Source organism: Myripristis murdjan, chromosome 17 (genome assembly GCF_902150065.1).
Source record: "Myripristis murdjan chromosome 17, fMyrMur1.1, whole genome shotgun sequence".
NCBI lineage: Eukaryota > Metazoa > Chordata > Actinopteri > Holocentriformes > Holocentridae > Myripristis > Myripristis murdjan.
Genome location: NC_043996.1, coordinates 7,954,867 through 7,977,154, shown reverse-complemented (window position 1 = coordinate 7,977,154; position 22,288 = coordinate 7,954,867). Strand labels below are relative to the sequence as shown.

General features: G+C 40.6%; 1 protein-coding gene across 4 annotated transcripts in view; it reads right to left on the bottom strand.

The window, feature by feature from the left end:
* ctnnd2b (catenin (cadherin-associated protein), delta 2b) overlaps positions 1–22,288 on the bottom strand; it is a 134,583-nt gene that overhangs the window by 57,099 nt on the left and 55,196 nt on the right. The window contains exons 4-11 of one of the 4 annotated variants that reach the window (XM_030074864.1): positions 21,861–21,977; positions 12,680–12,831; positions 12,265–12,438; positions 10,511–10,656; positions 10,035–10,285; positions 9,329–9,460; positions 5,919–6,162; positions 2,474–2,530 (exon numbers count right to left, since the gene is read on the bottom strand). In XM_030074864.1, coding sequence (XP_029930724.1) covers positions 2,474–2,530; positions 5,919–6,162; positions 9,329–9,460; positions 10,035–10,285; positions 10,511–10,656; positions 12,265–12,438; positions 12,680–12,831; positions 21,861–21,977 — 1,273 coding nt within the window. The remainder of the gene's footprint in view (positions 1–2,473; positions 2,531–5,918; positions 6,163–9,328; positions 9,461–10,034; positions 10,286–10,510; positions 10,657–12,264; positions 12,439–12,679; positions 12,832–21,860; positions 21,978–22,288) is intronic. The other 3 variants (XM_030074865.1, XM_030074866.1, XM_030074867.1) reach the window with 3 other exon arrangements.

The window sequence follows — 22,288 nt, the reverse complement described above, 5'->3', positions numbered from 1 at the left end:
ACTAACTGCATTGTACTGTTGGGGGAATAAAGCTAATTGCTGGTAGCTGCAAATCTCGAGGGCTGCTCATGTAAGGAAGTTGAATCCTCTTGAATTTCAATGGAGCAACGCAAGCTACAAAATGAAAGCGTTCTGCCATAGCAATGCACTTTGCAACCTCCGACATGTAGAGATGTTTGATCATTTAGTCACACTGGCCATGCTGTCTCTTTTTGCTGTTGAAACAACTGTCAAACTGACTACAGGGCTGGTGTTAGGAAAAATACTTTGCATGTCAGCTGTTTCATTTAAATGCTCTTCTATTTCTTGTTTGTATACATAAGTGACTTCAAGATAGAAGTGCTGATCATTGCTAGTTGCCCTCTGCTGTTATTGTGAATCTGTATGTAGTTAATAGAAGGAAATAAACATGTTTGTCAACTCCATATTTATTTAGGCTCATTTTATGCTTTTTTTCTCCTGAAAAGACTGTTTTCTTGACGCACATAGGTCAGATATTTTTAGGTTCTCTCTTGCAGGGTATTTATGTGATAAACACTGTCTGCGGTAGGTGATGTCACAAATCAAAAGGTATACCTGATATTCAGTGAATCCTGCATCAGCATTCCTATTTTTAAACTCACTTTTTACTGGGATTTAAAAAATGATGATACATTTTGTTTTTCTGCAAAAAAAAAAACAAAAAAACAAAAAAATCAATTACATTGGGCTGGTAAACACTGCGAATACAGGCAATGAATAAGACTAACAACATAACAACACTATGCAGCAAAATGCAGTTTTGCATTTGTTGCTTGGTATTGAGAGTTAAAATTGTCACTGCTGCAATGTGCTATCAAATGGAATTATAATCTGTGTGAGCAGGCAACTCAGCTCCATATTTTCATACATAAAGCAAATAAAAATAATCACAACATAACCAATCAACAACAATCAACAAATACACTATCAGCCTCTTCTTCAGTGTGTGTGTGTGTGTGTGTGTGTGTGTGTGTGTGTGTGACCCCAGCCTGACCACTGTGTAGGAAAGGGGTTAATGTGAGAAAAATGAAGTATGAGAGAGAGTGAAAGAGAGAAAGTGCGTATGTATGTATGTATGTGTGTGTGTGTGTGTGTGTGTGTGTGTGCGTGTGTGATTCAGACATCATTTGTGAGGGTGTGATGGCATGGCTGACTGACTGGCCCACTGAGGCTGGAAGAGATGAAAGAAAGGTCAGGAGATGTCAGGCAGAGTTGAGAAACACACACACGTACACACACACACACACACACACACACACACACACACACACACAGTCCATCACAAGCCTCCACAACTGAATATGGATCAGAGATTCTCACTGTGCTCATAAGCATAAAATGAAATGAGGCACTTTCATGATCGGGTCAGATCCTGGCTAACACAAATCTTTCTTCATGTTAGAGGGAACATTTCCATAAATTACCAAGCAGGCCTAGGGATGTAATGCGTTGGAGTACAGAAGAGGCTGCCTCCACAGTAACATGCCGTGATTTGCCAGAGTGTGCCAGTCAGTGGCTTGACAAATCAGCTAAATTATATTTGTTTGAGGATTTTATGGTATAAAGGTATCATTACCCAGCCAGCTGTAGATAGTGGCATGAAAGTATTTACACTGCTCTTTGCTGATCTAGGCATCTTCAGAACTATTAAAAAAAAAAAAAAAAAAAAGATCTCCACACAGGAAAAAGCATACAGTATACATATCTCTGAAACAGGACAGAAACCAGAGTAACCCCACCTCGTCCCTTCATCAAAAGAATGTGAATGTTTGACCACTTTGGAGATGCTGAGGTAAACCATGTGATATGACCACCACAAAGCACATTCAGAATCGACCAGGACAGAAAATGGAGACAAATGAATGGTTGAACAGATCAGTGGAAAGACAGATGAATGGATGGATAGATAGATGGATGGATGGAGGGATGATCGGATGGATGAAAAGCCAAAGGAGAGAATGAAGACATGATTTTCTGTATACTTGCAGTCAACAGGAGGCTCTGGTTTTTAACCACGGCCATACTGCAAAATTTTTCAAAGCTGATAATTGATCAACTGGTAGTTATAATTAGTTGAATATATACCTTTAATTGCTTAACGGTGTCATTTATTATCTTAAATTGATTCATTTTTTAAAGATACTTTTTAAAGATCATTTTTAATTTCAGGCCACAGAGGATGTCATTGTGATGTTATGCAATGCCACTGCATATGCAAAAGCTATTACTCTCATCTCGTCTCCAATTCTGAATCCATTTTTACAAAGCACTACTTGTAAATGGATGACAGTACAAATGGGTAATGTACTCTGTCATGCTGCTCTTAACATTAACATTTGTGTCTGATACTGGTGTCATATAGAGATGATGGAAAGATTCAGTGAATGAGACATAGGTAAGATAGATAGATAGATATAGAATGTAAATATGTGTAAATAAATAGTTGGATTACTTTGTCATTCTTTGCTCGGCTTGATTTTGATTCCACACAAGGAATTCAGGGTCGTACCTATCGAGGGGGGACAGGCAGAGAGAAACAAGAGAGAGGTATAGGTTGGCTGTCTGGCAACAATTTAATCAATAACCATCATAGTAATAATGATTAGGAAATAGAAATCAATAAATAGCCACTGGACTCGTCTTTCTCTCTCAACATTTGGTTATCAGACAGTGGAGGAGGAGCTGGGGGGGTACAGGACATGCATTTGAGCAAGTGGCTGGAAAATGCTGGATGTGTAGTTAAAGAGAGGGTCTTATAAAAAAAACAAACAAAAAACAAACAAAAAACAACTGGGTATAGTGTAAGTCACAGTATATTGTTTTAAATAATACTGGACAACCAGCTCATTTTGCTGGAGTGTCTCTTGAAATTCAGATCAAAATGACAGATCTTGCCAACAGAATGATTGCACAGATTTATGGTGGACTGCAACCAACCAAGGTTTACATGTGATTTTACTTGGTTATGACATTTTATCAGCAAACTTAATCAAACTATATTATCTTAATGAAGACTATAAACCACACATTATCCTCTCGCCTACTTTGTTGGTAGCTGCTGCAGAAATGTAGAAACACTGGAAGTTTTTGGGAGATCGGCCTGTTTGTCAACTTACCTGTTAACTGATGAGATCATAGACACCAAAATCATCCATGTGTTGCCTGTAGATCATTTTCCCTGATGCTCCATGCTAACACTTTCGCATACACAAAGTGACACCTTATAGCAATTCTACAGGTGAATGCTGAGTAATCATAAATAATATAGGACCAAGTTTGTCGGTTTTGTGTAGGAGACTTTTAATTTTTTTACACAAAACAAATTAAAAATAATATGCTGTTTTCAGCCATTAAGAACTACTTTCTCTGTTTCCATGGGAACAGAAGGTGGTGGGCAATGGGAGACTGTCTACAATTGTCCAGTGGATGAATATGTGGCTGCTTACCTGAAACAGATCCAGAAACAGGCCTGTATTTTGTGATTAGCTGCAGCTAGACTGGTGGGGGTCACCTTGCCAGGAAAACTGATAGCCTCAAGTAGGCCTGTGCTTTGTAATTGTGCAGTCACTAATAAGGATGCTAATGAATATTCCCAATCAATAATTTGTAATTTAGCCCTATGCTGGACAATCTGTTACATCAGAAAGGTTTTTATCTGGGATATAATGTTTTACTTGGTGGAAAAATGCTATTTTTAACACTGACAATGTCAAAAAGTATAAACTTGCTATGCTTGCCGGGTAAAAGAGTCCAAATATTTGAAACATACTGTATGCCAACATTGAACTTAGAACCCAGAACCCACACAAAGTTTGCTGCTCTGCCAAGTGAACTAAAGCACCAATGAGGCTGCCTGCAAAACTTCCCATATCTTTGAATGTCTTTGTATCTTCTGGCTCTAAATACAGCAGCCCAAACATACTGACAGAGTGACCTATATGCTAGCTGCTGGCCACAGCTAATAAACGTGGCTATATCAGCCTGTTCAGTGGTTCTCAGTCTTTTTGTAGTCAAGGACCCTCAAATTGATCCACATTAGGCTGTGGACCTTTATTTGATAAGATGTAGTCTAAGAGATCCTCGTCCAATAAGATTCAGTTATTCTATAACTGTCTTTACTGGGCTAACTTGTAGTCAGTGAAATAATAGTGGAATTAAAATATTCCTCATTTTCTGGGGACCCCATGGAACCCCCTCAAGGACCTCTGGGGGTCCCTAAACCCCAGGTTATGAGCCGTTGAGCTACTTAATATATTTAATTTGTAATATGTATGCATCTGCAGACCATATAATGAAACAATGACTTTTTTATAAGATAAAGGTCAGTCTTACTTTGTGATTGCCTACTATCACTCAGTTCAGTGTATGCTCAATTGCTAGCATGGAATGATTTACCAGGGTCACATGGATGATTTTGGTAAACATCGGTTTAACAGCAGTGTTGACCAGTGGCCGATCCTCCCAAAAATTTGAGTGCAGCGTAGTTTGTAAAACAACGTCTCATGGAGCAACATTACAGCATCAGCGCTACGCTTCTATAGAGTGCACCTCTACGACAGCTACAGGATCAAAGTGTTCCTACATTGTTGTGATGTGGCAGGACCCTCCCTTTAACACAGAGCGGACATCAGGCTGTCAAACACAGGCAGGGCGATGTCTCATTCAGACAGTGCTACCACTGACGTTGACTGTGCATGTTGTGCGGATACAGCAAAATGCCATGCATCACAAGTCAGTCCATTGAATAGCAGTGTGCAAATGCTTGATGCTACCACAACAACAACGATGCCAGAGTTAAAGAGTGAATGAAAGGACAAAGTGCAATGTGCAGGAGAGGACTTGGACGATGAGTGGAGGAATGAAAGAGCAATGGCAACAGTGAGAAGAGTCAGCTATGCTAATGACACACAACGCCACTATTACCTTTCAAACACAAGTTATTGTGATACCATATAATGAAGTAATTCAACACAAAGTGACATCCTCATTAGGAATATAAAATAGAATTTTGCAAAAACTACATCTCCTGTCAAGCACCTGCAGAAATGTCATAAGGAGAGACATTTCAAGTTTAATTAGGCTGGATCTATCTTTGACAGAGAGTCTGTGCAGTCATTATCAAGAAAGCAGCGGCTACTTTGCAGGAAAGGAATGAAAATTTGAGAGACAGTCTGAATAGTATTTCAAGCTAGATTATAACTAGGACAAAAGCCTGATTAAAAACAACTATTATACTGAGTGTCTCTCTCTTTTACTGTTTTTTTCTGTCTGTCTCTCTCTATCCCCTCTTTCTCTTTCTCACACACCCACACACATAAATCCAAACCTCCTGCTCTAGAAGCAGACTTCATGCACGTTCCAAATAAACTTTGCCTGCCTACTGCACAGAATGTGACTGATTGTCACAGACAGAGAGGCACTGCATTTCTAACAGTGTGAGCAAACTTTTAGATTGGACCTAGCAGTGTACACAGGCATTCATACGGCAGTGTGAACAAGCCTTAACACGAGGCAAAGTAGAGAGGACAGTGAGAGATGTGGCGTGATGTGTGCTGCATACTAAAGCCCAGATTCAGCCAGCATTTACACCTACTGCAGTGGTCAAATCCTAAAAGTGAATTGTCCATTAAGGTGACATGAACTGCTGTCTGTGAGGCCGTCACATCACACTTCCAACTGTACACTTTGCAGTGTCTCTATTCAAGTTGCAATGTTGCCGTTTTGTGACCTTCAAGTTTCTGATGTTATTCATCTCTCCATTAAATCCCTGTATTCGATTTGGTGAATCTGGGCCTCAGTAAGTTCAGAGAAAGTGGACAAAGGGAGCGGGACAAAGGGTTTCATCTTCAAACCAGATATCATTTAACATAAAAAAGACACTCCTTGTCTTTCCTCACCTGGGGTCCTTCTGGATGCTGTCCACTGATGGAGACCGGGCCAGGGCCGCCTCGGGAGGCAGGGCGGGGCCTGACTTGCTGTAAGGCGACTCGGTGGACGGGCAGAACTGCAGCGTGCGGTATGGGTTGGTGTAGTCGGATGCCCCGCCTCCTGTGGCGAAGCTGGCCCTCTGATAGTTGGTGGTGGCGCTTTGGCTTCCCGTTCGTTGCAAGGGGATTGGGTCAACACCAGGGGAAGGCGGGGCTAGAGCGGGGAGAGGAGCGTAGGGAAAGAGTAGATAGTTGAGGACTTCTTGGTACAACTGGTTCACCACTGGGTTTGAAATAGCCGAGGGAACGAGGAGCGGGTGTGTGAGTGTGTATGTGACAAGGAGGGTTGATGGAGGGTGCCATAGAGAAAAAGAAGAGAACAAGGAAAAAAAAAATGCACCCAAACAAACACGAGAATGGACATATGCACACATAATGTGAAAAAAGCACCAGCACCATCACCAATGGACAGGAATAAAATAGCAGAAAATAAGTGGATGGGGAGAGAGCAAACACACACACACGCACGCACACACACAAAAGAAAAAAAAACAAACAAACAAACATAAAGCAAAGTTATGAAATAAAACATTTCATTTTATTCATAAATAATTATGGAGATCATAATTATTTTGTGGTAGTGACCACTTGAAACAGTTGTGGCTGAACTTTGGTAGACTGTTGCGTTGTATAGTTATCTGAGTGTTATATGAGTCCACATGGTGGTGAAATATCCTCATTAGTTGCTCAGTGCTCCCCTGTATTTCTGGTTCTCCATTCACTGCCATAGAAAAACAGCTCCCAAAATAACACTGTTAACTTATAAAACAATGCCAACAAAGTGGATCATACCAATATTAAAAAAGTCATGGTATCCATTGTGTGTTTTTGTGTGTATTTACAAGTATTTTTCAAAGTACTACCTGGTTGTTTCTTCCTGGTGCAAGGTTACTAAATGGAAGTTTCCTGCACTCCCTGACGGATCTACTTTTCACTTCAAACAGGAACATAACAACAAAAGAGATGTTTAATTTGCTCAATAAATGGGTACCAGGACCTGTGTATCATATTGGCATAATCTACTTTATTGCCATTGATTTATGTGGTAACAGTGTTACTTTGGGACCTGTTTTGCTGCGCAGTGGAAGTGAATGGAGAGACACAAATACAGTATTCAGGATAAGCAGCCCAGGGGAGCAACTATATTATTATACTATACTACTATACTAAGTAAATTGCTATAGCTATACTAGGCTATTTCACCACCATGTGGACTCATTTCATGCCCAGGGAAACATACAAGCCAACACTCTACCAAAGCTCAGTTTTAGCTTTAAGAATATAAGACGAGCTCACCAAATGACTTTAAGGTTTTCATTTGGATGAATTGCCACAAGAGCCCATCAACGTGTTACAGAGCGATACAGTCACATAAAACAGACAGCATCAAATCAAACAGAAAAATACAGTCACATCAAACAAACAGACGCTGTGAAATAAAAGAGACAGAATATTGTCAAATCAAACAAAAATAAACGCAATAAAACACTTAGAGGTCACATTTAAAAGCTGCAAAACACCTGTAAACCTAAGTGAACCTGTTAAATGTGTCATGTGAGGGTTGTAAAATGCCCTGTGAAGACATGACAGTGCCGACGCACCATCGCCACAGTCCAGTAAATTTGTTCTGTCAGTCTCAGACAGAAAGGAGGTGTCACCTTGTTAAATAGCAGTTCAGATGCAGTTCAGAACCATTTACGCTTGACAGTCAACACTAGTAAACTGGCTCTGAGGGAGGTAGGCACCTCTGTATGTGTTTGTGTTTGTGTGTGTGTGTGTGTGTGTGAGAGAGAGAGAGAGAGAGAGAGAGAGAGAGAGAGAGAGAGAGAGAGAGAGAGAGAGAGAGAGAGGGAGAGAAAATGAGAGGGAGGGAGTGAGTGCCGGACTGATTATTCTTCAGAATCTGCACCACTAGATGACTGTAGGGACCTTGACAAGGCCTTGGGAACGTCACTCATGATGTGAAGTCAGGTGTAAAGTGTCTGTTCTATTTTTTTTCCTAACTCTGTCTTTTTATAATCTCGAAACATTCTTGAAACAACCTTGAAACACAGCAGGACATCAACAGCTACTCTGTGTTACACAGGAAAAAGAAAGAAAGAAAGAAAGAAAGAAAGAATGAAGTAATTGTGCAAAAACCAGGACCTGACAGTGAAATTGCGTGACATGACGTGTGATGTGACGCAAGGCTGAATTTGATGATTAAGAGTCATTTTGATATATGGAAGGAATCTATAAATGGATTGGGAAATCCGGTGTCCCTCCACAATGTCCTCAAGACTTCCCTTGGACTTTTGAGTTGAGTTCAAGGTTTAAGAGTTCTTCCTTTAGGTTTCTTCACCTTTGTGTCTCCTTCATGACTAAAGTGGGATGTAATGGGACATTTCATCCTTTTCTTGGTCCATTTTAAGGGATTCAATTACAAAATGCTACATATCTGTTTTGGAGTATTACTTGATTTTTATAGCATTTTTTATAGTAATTCAAAAAGACAGGTCATAGCCTTTTGTCACATGTTATTATTTTACCAACAAGGGTCTGAACATTGCAACTGCAAGAACAATTACAAAAAAAATATTTCTTTTTGTAGCCAATAAGATTGTAAGATGAGGTGCTTAATTTTCAACTCTCAGTTTTGGAACAAATCGTCCTTACAGTAAAAGTAGGTTTTGCTTGCATTCAGGGCAGTGTTTTCTCTCTCTATATACATATTCCTTCCTGCAGAAACATGTTCATTCAAGCCAACCAAATCAGCAGCACAGCGCAGACAACATTTTAGGACACGGTTGATTTGCCTTGATTTCAAAGCACCCCGACTAATGCCCATGGGATTAATTGAGATTAATTTTCAGCCTTGAAACTAATTAGTTAACAGACTGTGACTGGGAGACAAATTGCCATCGAGACCCCAATTGGATTTGCCTACCTGAACTGGTAAATAGTGCAACATGATCAGATAGAAAGAGGAAATCTCTCAAATACTGTAGCTTAGAAAGAACACCATAAAAACAGCTACCCAGACTGGTAAAGTTATCTTTTCCTTCCCTTCCCCTCCTTTTCTTCCTGTCCATGCATTTTATTTATGGTACACCCATAGATACAGCTCCCTCTCTTCCTAACTACTTCTCCTTTCACTGTTACTGTGATATGAGCTCAGTTGTGAAAAATGTCGTGCTCGTTTGGGCTGACGTTGAACTCGCCCACCACCTGCTCGCCACCATCCGTGAAATGCCTCCTGGGTTCCTTCTCTAATTTTGTAAGGGTCATTTTCTTCCTCCACCTTCACCATGTCTGCTCTCTAGAGCCTGTGTACTGCTCACCTTGCCCTCTGAGGTTGGGTTTGGTATAGACTCTGTCTTCATAGATGGGGTCAATGTGGTGCTCAGGGGACTGTAGAGGTCGGAGCTCAGAGCCCAGGTGACTGTGTTGGCTGCTGTAGGAACCTCTGGAGCCTGGACCACACAGGAAAAACAGGGTGAGCATCTATAGGAGTCTAGCACAAACACTAACCTTGACCTGGCTGGACACTTTAATAACTAACTTGAGCCTGAAAGAGACATAGAGTGAATACATTTAAGAGATTTTCCATTTTCTGGTGGTCAATTCTATTGGGGAGGCAAAAGATACTGAGCAGCTAACATCAGGCATTTTTATCCAACATATCTACTGTATGTAATGTTTTTAAATAACATTCATGTAATAATACAAGCACAGTTTAAAAACATAAATAATGCACTGCCTGTTAGGAAAGAATGACACACACCTTGATATAAAATAACTTTTGTTTCAAAATAAGATATCCACCTTTTGAAAAATGTGATTCCCAACAATTACATCAAATTCTGACACTTTTTGAACATTTTGCCAAATGGACAATTTATATTTCAGAGAAACTGAATGATGTCACTACTTTTGGTTTCCAAAAAGGATGTCATTTTGAAAAGAGCAATGTATCAACACTCTAAAAAAAAAAAAAGAAAAGAAAAAAAGAGATACAGTAGGTAAGTAATAAAAAGTTCTCTTGACCTCTACCTGCCAGGCTACCAGGCCTTTGCAGGGTTGCGTTGGCGTAAAGCTCGTGGGAGATCTTGTAACTGTCTGGTCCGACGTGGTGCAGCATGCGCTTGGTAGGCGACAAGGTGGCGTAGCTGCCCACTGCGGAGCTGAGCTGGTGGAGGGGCGATGAAGTGTGGTTTCCACCCGGGGAGGCCGCCATAGGGAGAGGAGAGGAGGAGCCCGCAGCGCCTGATGCTACCATGTTGATGGGTGAGGAGGTGCTGCAAGAGAACGAAACACAAAGTCAAAGGATATAGAGGGAGCTCTATAGCTCCAGGTGTGCAATCATAGTGTTCAAAATATTATCATGCAAATAACTTAAAAAATAAAAAAAAGAAGTGAAATACTGTAGGGGTCGCAAAAGTTACACAGCAGCATGGGACAATTCAAATGTAACATAATGTTGTTTAAAGAGTGTGCCTACACAGGAACAGACTTGAACCAACCTGTAGGACTTGGCGAGTCGGCTGGGCGACTGTTTGGGTGAGGACACCCTCTGTAGGGTGGCATAGCTGGGCATGTCGGAGGAGGCTGAGCCCAGGCGCTGCAGCTTCGTGGGGGATCCCACCGCCTGCAGAGGGGAGCTCACACGCTGTAATAGTAAAGCATGTAATTCATTACATGTGAACATCACTCAGATTAAACATGTACCTGCTGTGTGAATTAAAATCACGGTTTTGAGTATCTCTCCCCAAAGTTAGAATCAGTTGACCACACAACAGGTTCCCTCAAAATCATTAACGCATCTTTTAATTGGCTCCAAGTGGGGGAATAAGCTACAGAAATATTTTTAAGCTTGTGCAATTACAAAATTGTAGAGAAAATGCTTAGCACTCCATCAACTTGTAAAAGCATGGCTAACGTGTGCTGACATGGAGATGCTTCCTATTTCTCATACACTCTTGGAAATCCCTTACTCTAAGCCTGTAAAATTCATTCATCATGGTGCAACACAAGTAAGAAACAATGGAGTAAAACATAAAATATCACCAAAAGATCACATATAGTTGTGTTTGCCACACAGTTACTGTGCTGTTGTTCCACTCCACAAAGGAAATTGCTTGAAAAACTGAAAATCCTGCAGTGCTAATTGCAGGATAAACACAGGATAAAACGCTTGTTCTGTGGCGACATACACACATGTAACTGGTGCTTTGTTTCTTTAAATTTTGGTTAACTTTTGTGTTCTGTTTTCTCTTTGTTTTCTACAGGTGGATGTGTACAAGCTACCAAGAGTTTCGATCCTCTTTGTTCTCTATATTTGTGCAAATTAATAAAATTTATATATTTATATAATTGTTAACACTGTAGCACCAGTAAAGTACCATGTGACTACAATAAATAAAGTTGCAGAAAAACAAGCTGGTCACCTTTATGACCGACTTATGAAAGGTGCTAGACTATAAAACAGACAATGCATGAACCTGCATTTTCAAATGCCCCAAATTAAACTATTTGACTTGGTGCTGAAGTAGCTCATTAGCTGCACTGGTTTTGAGACAGCTGGTGTTCTGCTGAGGGAACAGGAGCACAGGAACCTCACAATCCTCTACAAGTCAGGGCTAATTTGTCTGAGTTCATTCTATCATGCCAAGGAAAATGATGTAAGCCATCAACCACAGTGCTATATGCAGGTTTTCTGTTTTTTTTTTTTTTCATGTTCAACTGTTTTTTTGCATTCAGATTTGACCTTTTATTCCTATTTGCTCCTCCATTTGTTAGAAAGATATCTGAAAAAGGTACAAACATATGGACAGACTGCTCTTGGCCAAGGACTGGATTCTGGTGCTGATCTGGATCTGGGATTTCCACCATTAGAGGCGTTTACTTCTTTAAGCGTAACTATTACGCTGTGTTTACGTGCCTGCGGGAAGCTCCGCCATATGGAACTTTCAAGTTGGCTGTATTATATTCATGTGCTATTATGTCGAAAAATCACACCCGGAAAATGAATGATAAACATAAATTGATATAGAGGCTGCAACTTTGCAATTTGGAGGGCTGTTCTGTATTTGTGCTCTACTGAGTGCCTCAGGAAAGCCTCATTATTAGACCCATTTAACTCTGTAACTCCTCAGTCGATCTAACACAAGTTACACCATCAAAAAATGAGTATATATCACCATCACAACATGTTAAATATTGATAAATATTACTGACGATATCACAGATAGTGTGGTACGTATCAGGAATTGTATACCTGTGCAGGCAGAGTGGCACAGGAATAGTACATAGAGGGTCCAGTGGGTGCAGGGCTGCCATCCACGGGCATGTGAAAGGCGCTGCCGTGGGCCTGTTGGGCAAAGGAGTCTCTCTGGGACTGGGAGGGGGAGTCAGTCCCCGCTAATTGGGCAGCTGCACGGTTGGAGGTTACCTAGAAAGCAGAGAGGGAGAAGGGGAGAGGTGAGTGGAAGAGAAAGGATGTGTGATTTTTCTATTGGTCTTTACTGTTTGCGCTGGAAGAACACTATCCTCTACCTGTTTTGTGCCGTAAAGAAATACAGATAATGTGACAGTAACAGTTTATTGGTGCTAAAATGGTACATATAGTACCTTTACACAAATTTTTGTCAGGGAATTTGCACATCTGTATATGTGCATGTGTGTGTGTCCACCTGGTTGTAGCTGTGAACAGCCCCTCCCACCTGCCCACCGCGGGGCGTGACTGTCTCTCCAAGCGCCAGGCCTTGGTTACTATGGTAACCTGCAGCTGCATAGGCATCCTGGTTGTTGAGCTGCAAAGCACTCTGGGACAGCAGACCTTGTCCTGATGGGAAAAGGAAAGAGAGGTGCGGGACAGAGGAGTTAAGGAGGAAAAAAAAAAATTGGAGAGGCATTATGTGATCATTCAGTCTGGGCATTGAACGAACATGCCCTCAAAGGTTAGACACATCAGTAGCTCCTTTTACGTGAATTTAATAAAAAAGAGAGAAGAAGGAGCGGAGAGGAATTACATTGCAGTTGGAGAGATGTCAAGTGAGGTTATGCAGTCAGGAGTCAAAGGCACTGAAAGACCAGTTTATCACTCTTGTAAAAAGACACTTTTAAAGACTTGATTCCACTCACTTTTATCAAGTTGCTTTTACGTAACGGCTTTCAAACTACTTCTGTTTGTGTACCATTCCTTCACTGTGTAAAGATTTGTTCTCTCTTCATGGCCTTGAAGGCATGGCGTAGCCCAGTTTACAATCCACGTTATACAATAGATTTTTTTTTTTATTCATGCAAAAGAATAAATCTGAACACAGCAAAAAAAATCCTTTTCTCACTGTATAAGAGACCTTGAGGAGAAGAGAAGAGAAGAGAAGAGAAGAGAAGAGAAGAGAAGAGAAGAGAAGAGAAGAGAAGACCTTGTCCTCTTTTTCAAAACATGCTTTTGCTTTTATTTGGCTTTTACCTATCTCATTTCAACATCTTCCCTCTCTTCACTCAGTCCTCTCTTTCTAGTCATGCTCTGTGACCCTTAAATCTTGCTCTATTCCTGACCTCCATTTAAAACATGCTCCCTCTCTCTGCCCTTCTCTCTCTTTCACTTTTTAACTCTCCTTCTGCCTTTCTCTTTCTTCATATCTCTGTATAATTCAACAGCAGGAACAGAGAGTGATAAGGCTCTGCTGGAGCAGAATGAAGCAAAAACTTCACACACACACACACACACACACGCACAACCTCATACACCCTAACACACACCATACTTTTCGTGTGCATTCCTTTTTGAAGTAAATGGATATGAACACTGCAAAGAATTCCTGCAATCATTAAGATAGAGACATTAATATAATAATTCTGGCACTGTGATATTTATTTCTTTTTAGGTATTTAATATATTCTGATTGCTAAAATACTGTTATTATCCAACAGGGTGAATGCATCTACAAAAACTTCTGCCAGATCTAAATAATGACACCCATTCAAAATGATTGCTTATTGTTCATTCATTTGTGCTTTGGACTGATGCTTTGGTACAAGTGACCACTGTCCAACTTGTCCAAACTTGTTCCATCAGTTTGGAATAATATTCATGAAATGATAGATTTGATTTCACAATATACATATATATATATATATATATATATATATATATATATATATATATATATATATATTTTTTTTTTTTTTTTTTTTTTTTTTTTTTCCAGAAAGCCTACTTCATGTTATTACTCCAACAATATGAAACATTGTTTGTTTTATTTCTTTAGAAGTTCCTGTGTTTACTGCATGTAGCACGGCTTGAAGACAACTTATAACATTTATTCATAAGCCCTTTCAGAACCACGCACAGCATACAATCACTCTTATGGTCCTTTGCCATTACATCACATCGGCTCAACTCTACTCCCTTTTTTTTTGTCTTTCACTGGGCAAAAGTTGGGGATAGCACCAGGCACTGGTTTTGGAACCACCCGCATTGAGGCGGTTCCAAAAAGCCAGACTCGCAAATCTTGTGCCATAGTTGATAATCTATCTATGTGAAAAATGATTTTTTTTTTTTTCAGCTCTTGTGATGCAGCCATTTCAATGTGGACATATTGATTTAAAAAAAAAAAAATACACTCATTTGGGATTCTGGCAGAGAAGGGAATAAAAACACACCCACAAGTGACTGATGGGGATTCACTATGAGAGGATGCTATATGCAATGCAAAACAAAATCTAGAAAGTAAAGCTGATATCATGCAATGGAAAAGGGCCATTGGAAAACATTCTCGACCTCCAAAATTTATTGTTACTGGGAAATTACCACACATTCTTAATATTTCACTAACAGGCAATCAACCAAAAAACAATCACCGAGGTGTACAAACAATTGCTAATGCAGTAAGTTAATCAAAAGAGAATTCAGTAATTCAGCTAGTTGATAAAACTGTAGGTGACACAGAAAATTAAGAAATCAAATCCAAAGGGCCCGTAATTTGCTGAGTCAGTTTCTCAGTTGTACAAAGAATCAGCTGGTCATACAAACAGTCAACCAGTCAGAAAGGAAGAGTGTCAGTGCATAAGCAGCCAGTAAGTCATCAAAGAGCATCAGCACAAACTTACAGTCTGAGAGAAAATGTTCATTGCTCATTTCAGATGTCACCTCCTGTCATGTTTCTGAGGTATTTGTTTGTCCTTTACACATGAATCATTTTTTTTCTAGCATGACACTTGGCCACATACTCACACATGTATGTGACAGAACATCTACACTATGCAGTGAAGTCACGCATGCATAAAACAAAGTGTTTGCACTGTTATGTACTTTGTCATGCAAAATGAACAGTGGCAAATCATTTACAGATGCATTTGCAGAGCATTTGTAAATTGTATACCCTGTGTACCACATTTGCCTTACTGGACCATGAAGATTGAAGTCAACTTAATTGAATCATTTTAGGAGGGCGGTTGTTGCTTGGGAGAGAGGCAAAACTCTCCCATCCCTCTCATTAAGCTCCTGCTAAATTTTTGATGCATTCTTGATTAATTCAGTTTTGGTGATGATTAGATTATCAACAGCTTTAATTTGAGAAATCAAAGTCATTTTCTTCCCAAAATGTTACTTACAGTAGTGAAACGATGCCCCCTCCCTCCATCTACACTGGTTACATCTGTGCACCTCACTGGAAAACAACCCTGTGCAGTGAGAGCTGGCATCACCATAGCTCTAAACAGGTCTATGATCAAACCAGTATTAAATTCAGAGCGCTCAGTACTTAGACTCTCAAAGGAGGTCTTGAGCTGTCAGCCATCAATGCTGGTAAGTCCTGGTGATGCAACTTTTTTTTGCCATTTTGTTATCTGAGAATCGATCAAGTACAGCAGATCATATGAGACGCAAATTGGGCTTTTTGCGATTATTAACAGAGAGTGAAAAATCACAGAATGCAGGCAGTCGATATTCCCACAGGACAGATAATGTCAGCAGCTAATGGTAAAATGGAGCCACACTGGATGGAAGTACACTGACAAATATCACGTACTTTAAAGTGAAAAGTCAATTTAAAGTCATGACTCTGTCAGGCAATGTAAGTGGTGATCCTATAGAACTTCACACAGTTCACACGCAAAAAACAAAGAAATGAACAAACACACAAAAAAATCCCACTTCCCCCTTGTGCTATATAGCTATCGACATGGCTTCTGCATGATTTGGCAAGGTTTCCAGATAATAGTGCTGGATATTTTGTGAAACCCTCAAAAATGTACATGTGAGAAATTAAATCACCAACAGGGCTTTCCAAAAACAATGACATAGACATAATCCACAGCCATTGGAGGCAAAGAGGCTCATTAACTACTTCCTAATGTTCCTTGCAGACTGGAAACCTTCTCAAATCACACATAAACTCTCCGGATGAATAGGCTGCATTGGCAGAAAGTGGGCGAATATCTTTTTCTGTATTTTGGGTGAACTGTTCCTTTAATTTGTGATGTCTAGCTGAGGGTGCTGTGTGAGTTTACTAGGCCAAGACGTCCATGTCCAATATAGGTTTTTCTTGAGTGAGTTCACACACACACACACACACACACACACACACACACACACACACACACACACACACCATGACCCAGATGTTAGTGTACAAAGCCAGGGGATGTTTTCCACATTTTTTGTTTGGCACTTTAGGTGTGTTTCATTTGGGTAGTGGAGCCTTTAGGGAAGTGAAGGGCCTCATAAATACATTATCACTCAGATGGCAAACACTGTAGGCTCCGCTGACTCCATCTGAGGTGAGTGGGTGGAAGGAGACAGTGCATGTACATAGGTGTGTGTGTGTGTGTGTGTGTATTTGTGCATCATTGGGGGATGTTTGTGTATTAGTTTTTTAAAAGACACGGGGTTGCCGCAAGAGGGTCTCTGCCTGTGAGTTGAGTGAACACACACATACAGTTACATAAACTGTCACACTAATGCATACAGATACACACCACTCACATGCCACCTTCATATAGCTGCATGCATGTAAGTGTGGTCTTGTACTCTGTGCCCTCAATATTCCCACTCTAGCTCATTTATCTCCATCTCTGTCATAAAACACACACATACACACACACACACGAATACACACGTGCGCACACACACACACACACACACACACACACACACACATAGTCTTTTCTTCCACATCGTGACCAGCATTCTCTATTGACATGTTTTAATATTTCATCAGCTGTCTATTTATAGACACCCACTAGAGAAGCCAGCACAGAAATCAGTAGCCATGTGTAGACTGGCACGCACGCACGCACGCACACACACACACACACACACACACACACACACACACACACACACATATAAAGCTGCATGCACAATCCCAACTCCCTGCACACATGCCTGCACACAACATACACTTGCACATATACATATATTTACATACACACTGGCAAGCACCAACAACACACACACACACACACACACACACACACACAATTCATGCACACTCTGTTGGTTTGCTACCCACAGTTGCAGTAATCTGCTCAGCAGCTTGTTTTAAGGTGTAGTGTCTGTTCTGTGTGTGTGTGTGTGTGGTGTGTGTGTGTGTGTGTGTGTGTGTGTGTGTGTGTGTGTGTATGTGTGTGTGTGTGTGTGTGTGTGTGTGTGTGTGTGTGTGTGTGTGTGTGTTTGTGTGTGCATGTTTATCCATGCTTATAATCTTGTGTCTATGTGCAGGTTTTTATGGTTGTGAAATGCTGGCAGCTGACTGTGTGTGCACATTGTGTTTGGTGTGTATGTCTGTGTGTGTGTATGGTTGTGTAAATGCATGATAATGTTAATGCATGCCTTTATGCATTTGCCTACATATCGCAATGTGTATTTATGCCCATATGCTTCAATGTGTGTTTGCACGTATATGTACAGTATGTATGTGTCTGTGTGTGTGTGTGCTTGAATGCCTATGTATATACCTGTGCATTAGCATTAGTGCATGTTTCTGCATTCATTTTGAGTGTGCTTCTGTGCATGTCTATGTCTTTGCAAATTTATGCATGCCAATTTGGTTATTTCTATGTTCATGCGTGCTTGTATGCAAGGCTCTGGATGTGTGTGTGTGTGTGTGTGTGTGTGTGCCCCCCTCTGCACTGTGAACAGCAGGCCAGCTGACACCTCAGTGAGGATGGATTAGCATATCAAACCACTGGCATGGCTCTGCATGCCTCCTGACAGCTACCTCTCTCCCATGGGGTCGACTCTATAGAAAAGACATGGTTATCATCCCCAGGATCAAATGAAAAGAGACGAGATGAGAGTGAAGGAGAGCGGCAGAGGGAGTCGCTCAAGATCCCTCTGAGGGCTCTTCTAAACAACTGTATTGAACGCCAGAGTTCTACACCTCTGCAACCTTGTCTTTTACACTGTCTTCTCTAATTATCCTCTTCTGTGTGCAGGGCGTATATGGGGGAAAAGTTAGGACAATTCCAAGGGCCCTTGCCTGACAGGGGCCCCAAAAAATAGGTAAAAACTAATATAAAATTATTAAACCATCATCGAGTACATATATATGTATATATATATATATATATATATATATATGTACTCGCATTCATTTTTTTTTTTTTTTTCATGGGGCCCGAAATTCCTGGTGGTGCTCCTGTCTGTGTGTCTCACATTTTTAAAGTAATAATCCACAACACTTTCATATAAATAAATGTCCATTATGCTACTCTGTGTTACCAACTGATATAATGCAGCGATTCAACTTATATTCGGCTGTTGACAACTTGTACATTTTCTGTTTTAAATATGTGTTGTAGAAGAGATGATTTGCTCTTTCATTTGTAACAAACACAACTATGGAGTTACTGAGCTACTATAGCAACCATGGCTCAACATACAAAGAAAAGAGTGCCGCCTACAGAAACTCAAACTTCATCAACAGAAAACCAACGTTAAAGACATCACTGCAGTGTTTGATTAACATGTGGTCTTTGGGACATGCAGTGCAGAAACACCACGGCTATGAGCACCAAACATGGAAAAAAAAGAGTATGCTTCAGATTACCACTTTAATACTAGTTATCCCCACTGAAACCTAGGGCAGGATGATGCCTTCTATCTACCAACAAAATCAGAGTGTGTTTCTGTCGTGACACTGATGAAATTTGATGAAAGACAACGTCTAGCTCAACATTTGGCACGCTGATGAGTAGAATATGCTAATTAGAGCAAATAGTGGAGTGGAAAATAAATCTCAAAGACATGATTAAATTGAAAGAGGGCTGCAGAAAATTTAAGCCAACTGTCTCGTCTGTTTTTTTTTTTTTTTTTTTTTTCATCCAAAAGAAGTTCTGAGCACATTTGCTCTTTTCAAGCGACGCCACGCTGCCATGCTGCTCCACTGATGTCAGCCTGGAGGTTGGCTCCATGAACTGTGTTTACTTGGAGCTGTGACAAGTGGGGACAGCTCACACAAACAACACAGTGCCGTGTCTGCAGACGGTTTAGAGGTTACAGCAATACAACTAATTTATCGGCCTACCTGTTAGGTGATGAGAACATAAGCGCCAAAATCATCCCTGTGTGCCTGGTAGATGATCATCTCCCGTGGTCATACTAACAGTGCTCATGTGCCAGAGGAAGTATTTCATGATTTATGAATCCTTTAACTTAACTTAATTCTCTATATCCTTCATTTTGCAGTGCAGGCTGGCTGCTCTTTGGTCAGGACTCTTCCTTTTACTCTCAAATTATGACTTTTATTCTTATCACATTATGACTTTATTTTCATAATAAATTACAACTTTATTTTTGCACGTCTACAAACTTAGTCACACTTTCTTTAAACAGTACCCTATAGATTTTGAACAGAATGTCAATTCATATTTAAGTTAAATTTTAAGTTAAATTTCTTTTTATGGTGACCCTTAAACACTGTCATAACATCAGCTCTAATAAATTGATATTTCATTGTTAAAGATTTTTTTAAAGTTAATTTTTCTCATGAAGCGCAGCAGTTGAGCGGAGAATTACAACACAAGTGTGAGTTTGTTGGTTGTAACTGAAAGTCATGTGGTAGAAGTTCTGTAATTATAAACATGAAATAATAGAGATTGTTACAAGATCAGGTGTAAACAGGACAGCATCAGGAGCAGACAGGATTAGCTAGTATATGGCCTCTGTTGCGAGACAAGAGGAAAGAGATAGGAAGAGGAAAGAGATAGGAAGACAGAATGTTGTCTTCCAAGACAGGAAGACAACATTCCCATGTGACCCTCTAACTGCAACTCAGTGACTCAATGATTTTACTTACTAGTGACTTTATAAAAGCTCCTCGTCACTCTTGAGTTAATCAGAGGTTTTCAGTTCTCTTCACTTGTCTAATGCCTAATGTTGATTTGATGTCAAGCTTTTCATGTACAGCTGCGGTGCTTTTTTGTAATCCAACTACTGAAGAACATAAGTCAACATTTCTCTCTTTTGCTATCATCCTGGAGCACTGCATGTTTGCAAACTAACCCTGCCAGGTCTGTGTGTGAGCTCTGGTTTGTTATGCTTCTTCTTGATCTTTAATGGTGGTTACCACCACCAACTGGTGTGGAGTGTGGTTTTCAAATTCCAGGAAGTAGCTTTGAAGGGTAAATCTACAGCCCAAATGATGAAATCTGCTAAAAGTGTTTTATTACTAGCAGGTCAGCCTTCATACGAATGCTAGCCAGTTACTATCACTCAACATAGACCTTTACTTATGATTTTGGTGTCTATGTTCTCAGCACTCAGCAGGTAACCTGACCAAGGAGCAGATGTCCCAGTTGGCTGGCTACAACCCCTACTCCCCCAGTACTTCATTCATTATGTCATTACTTCAGGTTTTTTTTTCCTCAAAACTCTTCCTGAAACAGCTGAGTGATGTATGATTTGATCATCTCAACCATTTGGCCACTAGTCTCCTAAAGGGGCAGGGTATCCTCTTCTAAACTCTCTCTGTTTCAAACACATCTTGCACCTAAATCACTGAGCACCTTTACATGCACACCATATTCCTGTATTATTCAGAATATCTGCAATATTATCATGTAAACACGCACCGAACCCGATTAAGGTCATATTCCGGTTGGAAAAAATTCCGAATAAGACCCCTGGCATATGCCTGTTCTAACCAGAATATTGAGGCATGTAAACACCTTAATCGGAAAATGCCCCGAACCAGAATATTCAGTCACGTCTGCGCATGCTCGATTCACAATGAAGAAGAGAAAACACAGAAATAGCTAATAGAAATATCTTCTTCTTCTTCTTCTGTATTTCCGTCAGACCAGATGCCTATACGCGTACTGCTGCCCCCGCAGGTTGAGTGTTGCATTACATAAGAGAGTGGAATACGCGGAAACACGAATATGCCAAGTAACATGTAAACGGAATATTCCAGTTGCTGCAGCGCATATAAACACCTTATTCGGAAAATTACCTTAACCAGAATATTGACCCGAATTGGAATATGGTGTGCATGTAAACATAGTCATTGTTTCACCTGGTAAAATGGGAGTAACAGCTAATTACTGCAAAGACAACCAGCCCAGGCCCCTGATAAACCTGCTGCACACGTGAGACTCATTGTGATTGGTGAGATAGTCATACACCACTTTCTGAGATGAGCTGTCTCAGGAAGACTTTTGAAAATGACCGAGGTCATGAAAGGGGGCCTTTAAGCCCTCTTAGCTCTCTGGTACATCCCTGCCTTGACAGCATTCAACTGAAACAAACCAGGACCTTTACCCCTCCTCACTGCCTCCTCCCTGCCTTCCTGCTTGCTGTCTCAGTAAAGACAAAGACAGATGGATTGCCCATTCTCTTAAAAAAAGTAACATTGGCCTTACTGTCTCCTGTGGAAAACTCCTGTGAGTCCAAGATTCCCGATTCTTGAAGCGATCGGATGCAGGAGTCCACCAGCTCCAGGCCTGTCGTCAGCTCCTCCTCTATGTCCTTCTGGCCATCTACATATGTACACAAACACACACACCAACATGGAAAACAAACCAATGAGGAGAAAGAGGGCGTTAGGGCAAAATGAATGCATAGTCAAGATTAGCAAACTAATCATCAAACAGTGAGCACACATAGCCTCTTCTGCCCCCTCCAGGCTGTTCCTCCATCGCTGCGCTCCACGCTATGAGACTGCAGCCGTCAGGAGATTAAGCCACGCTCAATGCCACACAAACACTTCAAAGTTTAGAGCACTGCCAAACACTTCCGCAGCTTCAAAAGCGGGTATTGGTAAGAAAAGATAAATCAAGTGCCTCTTGTG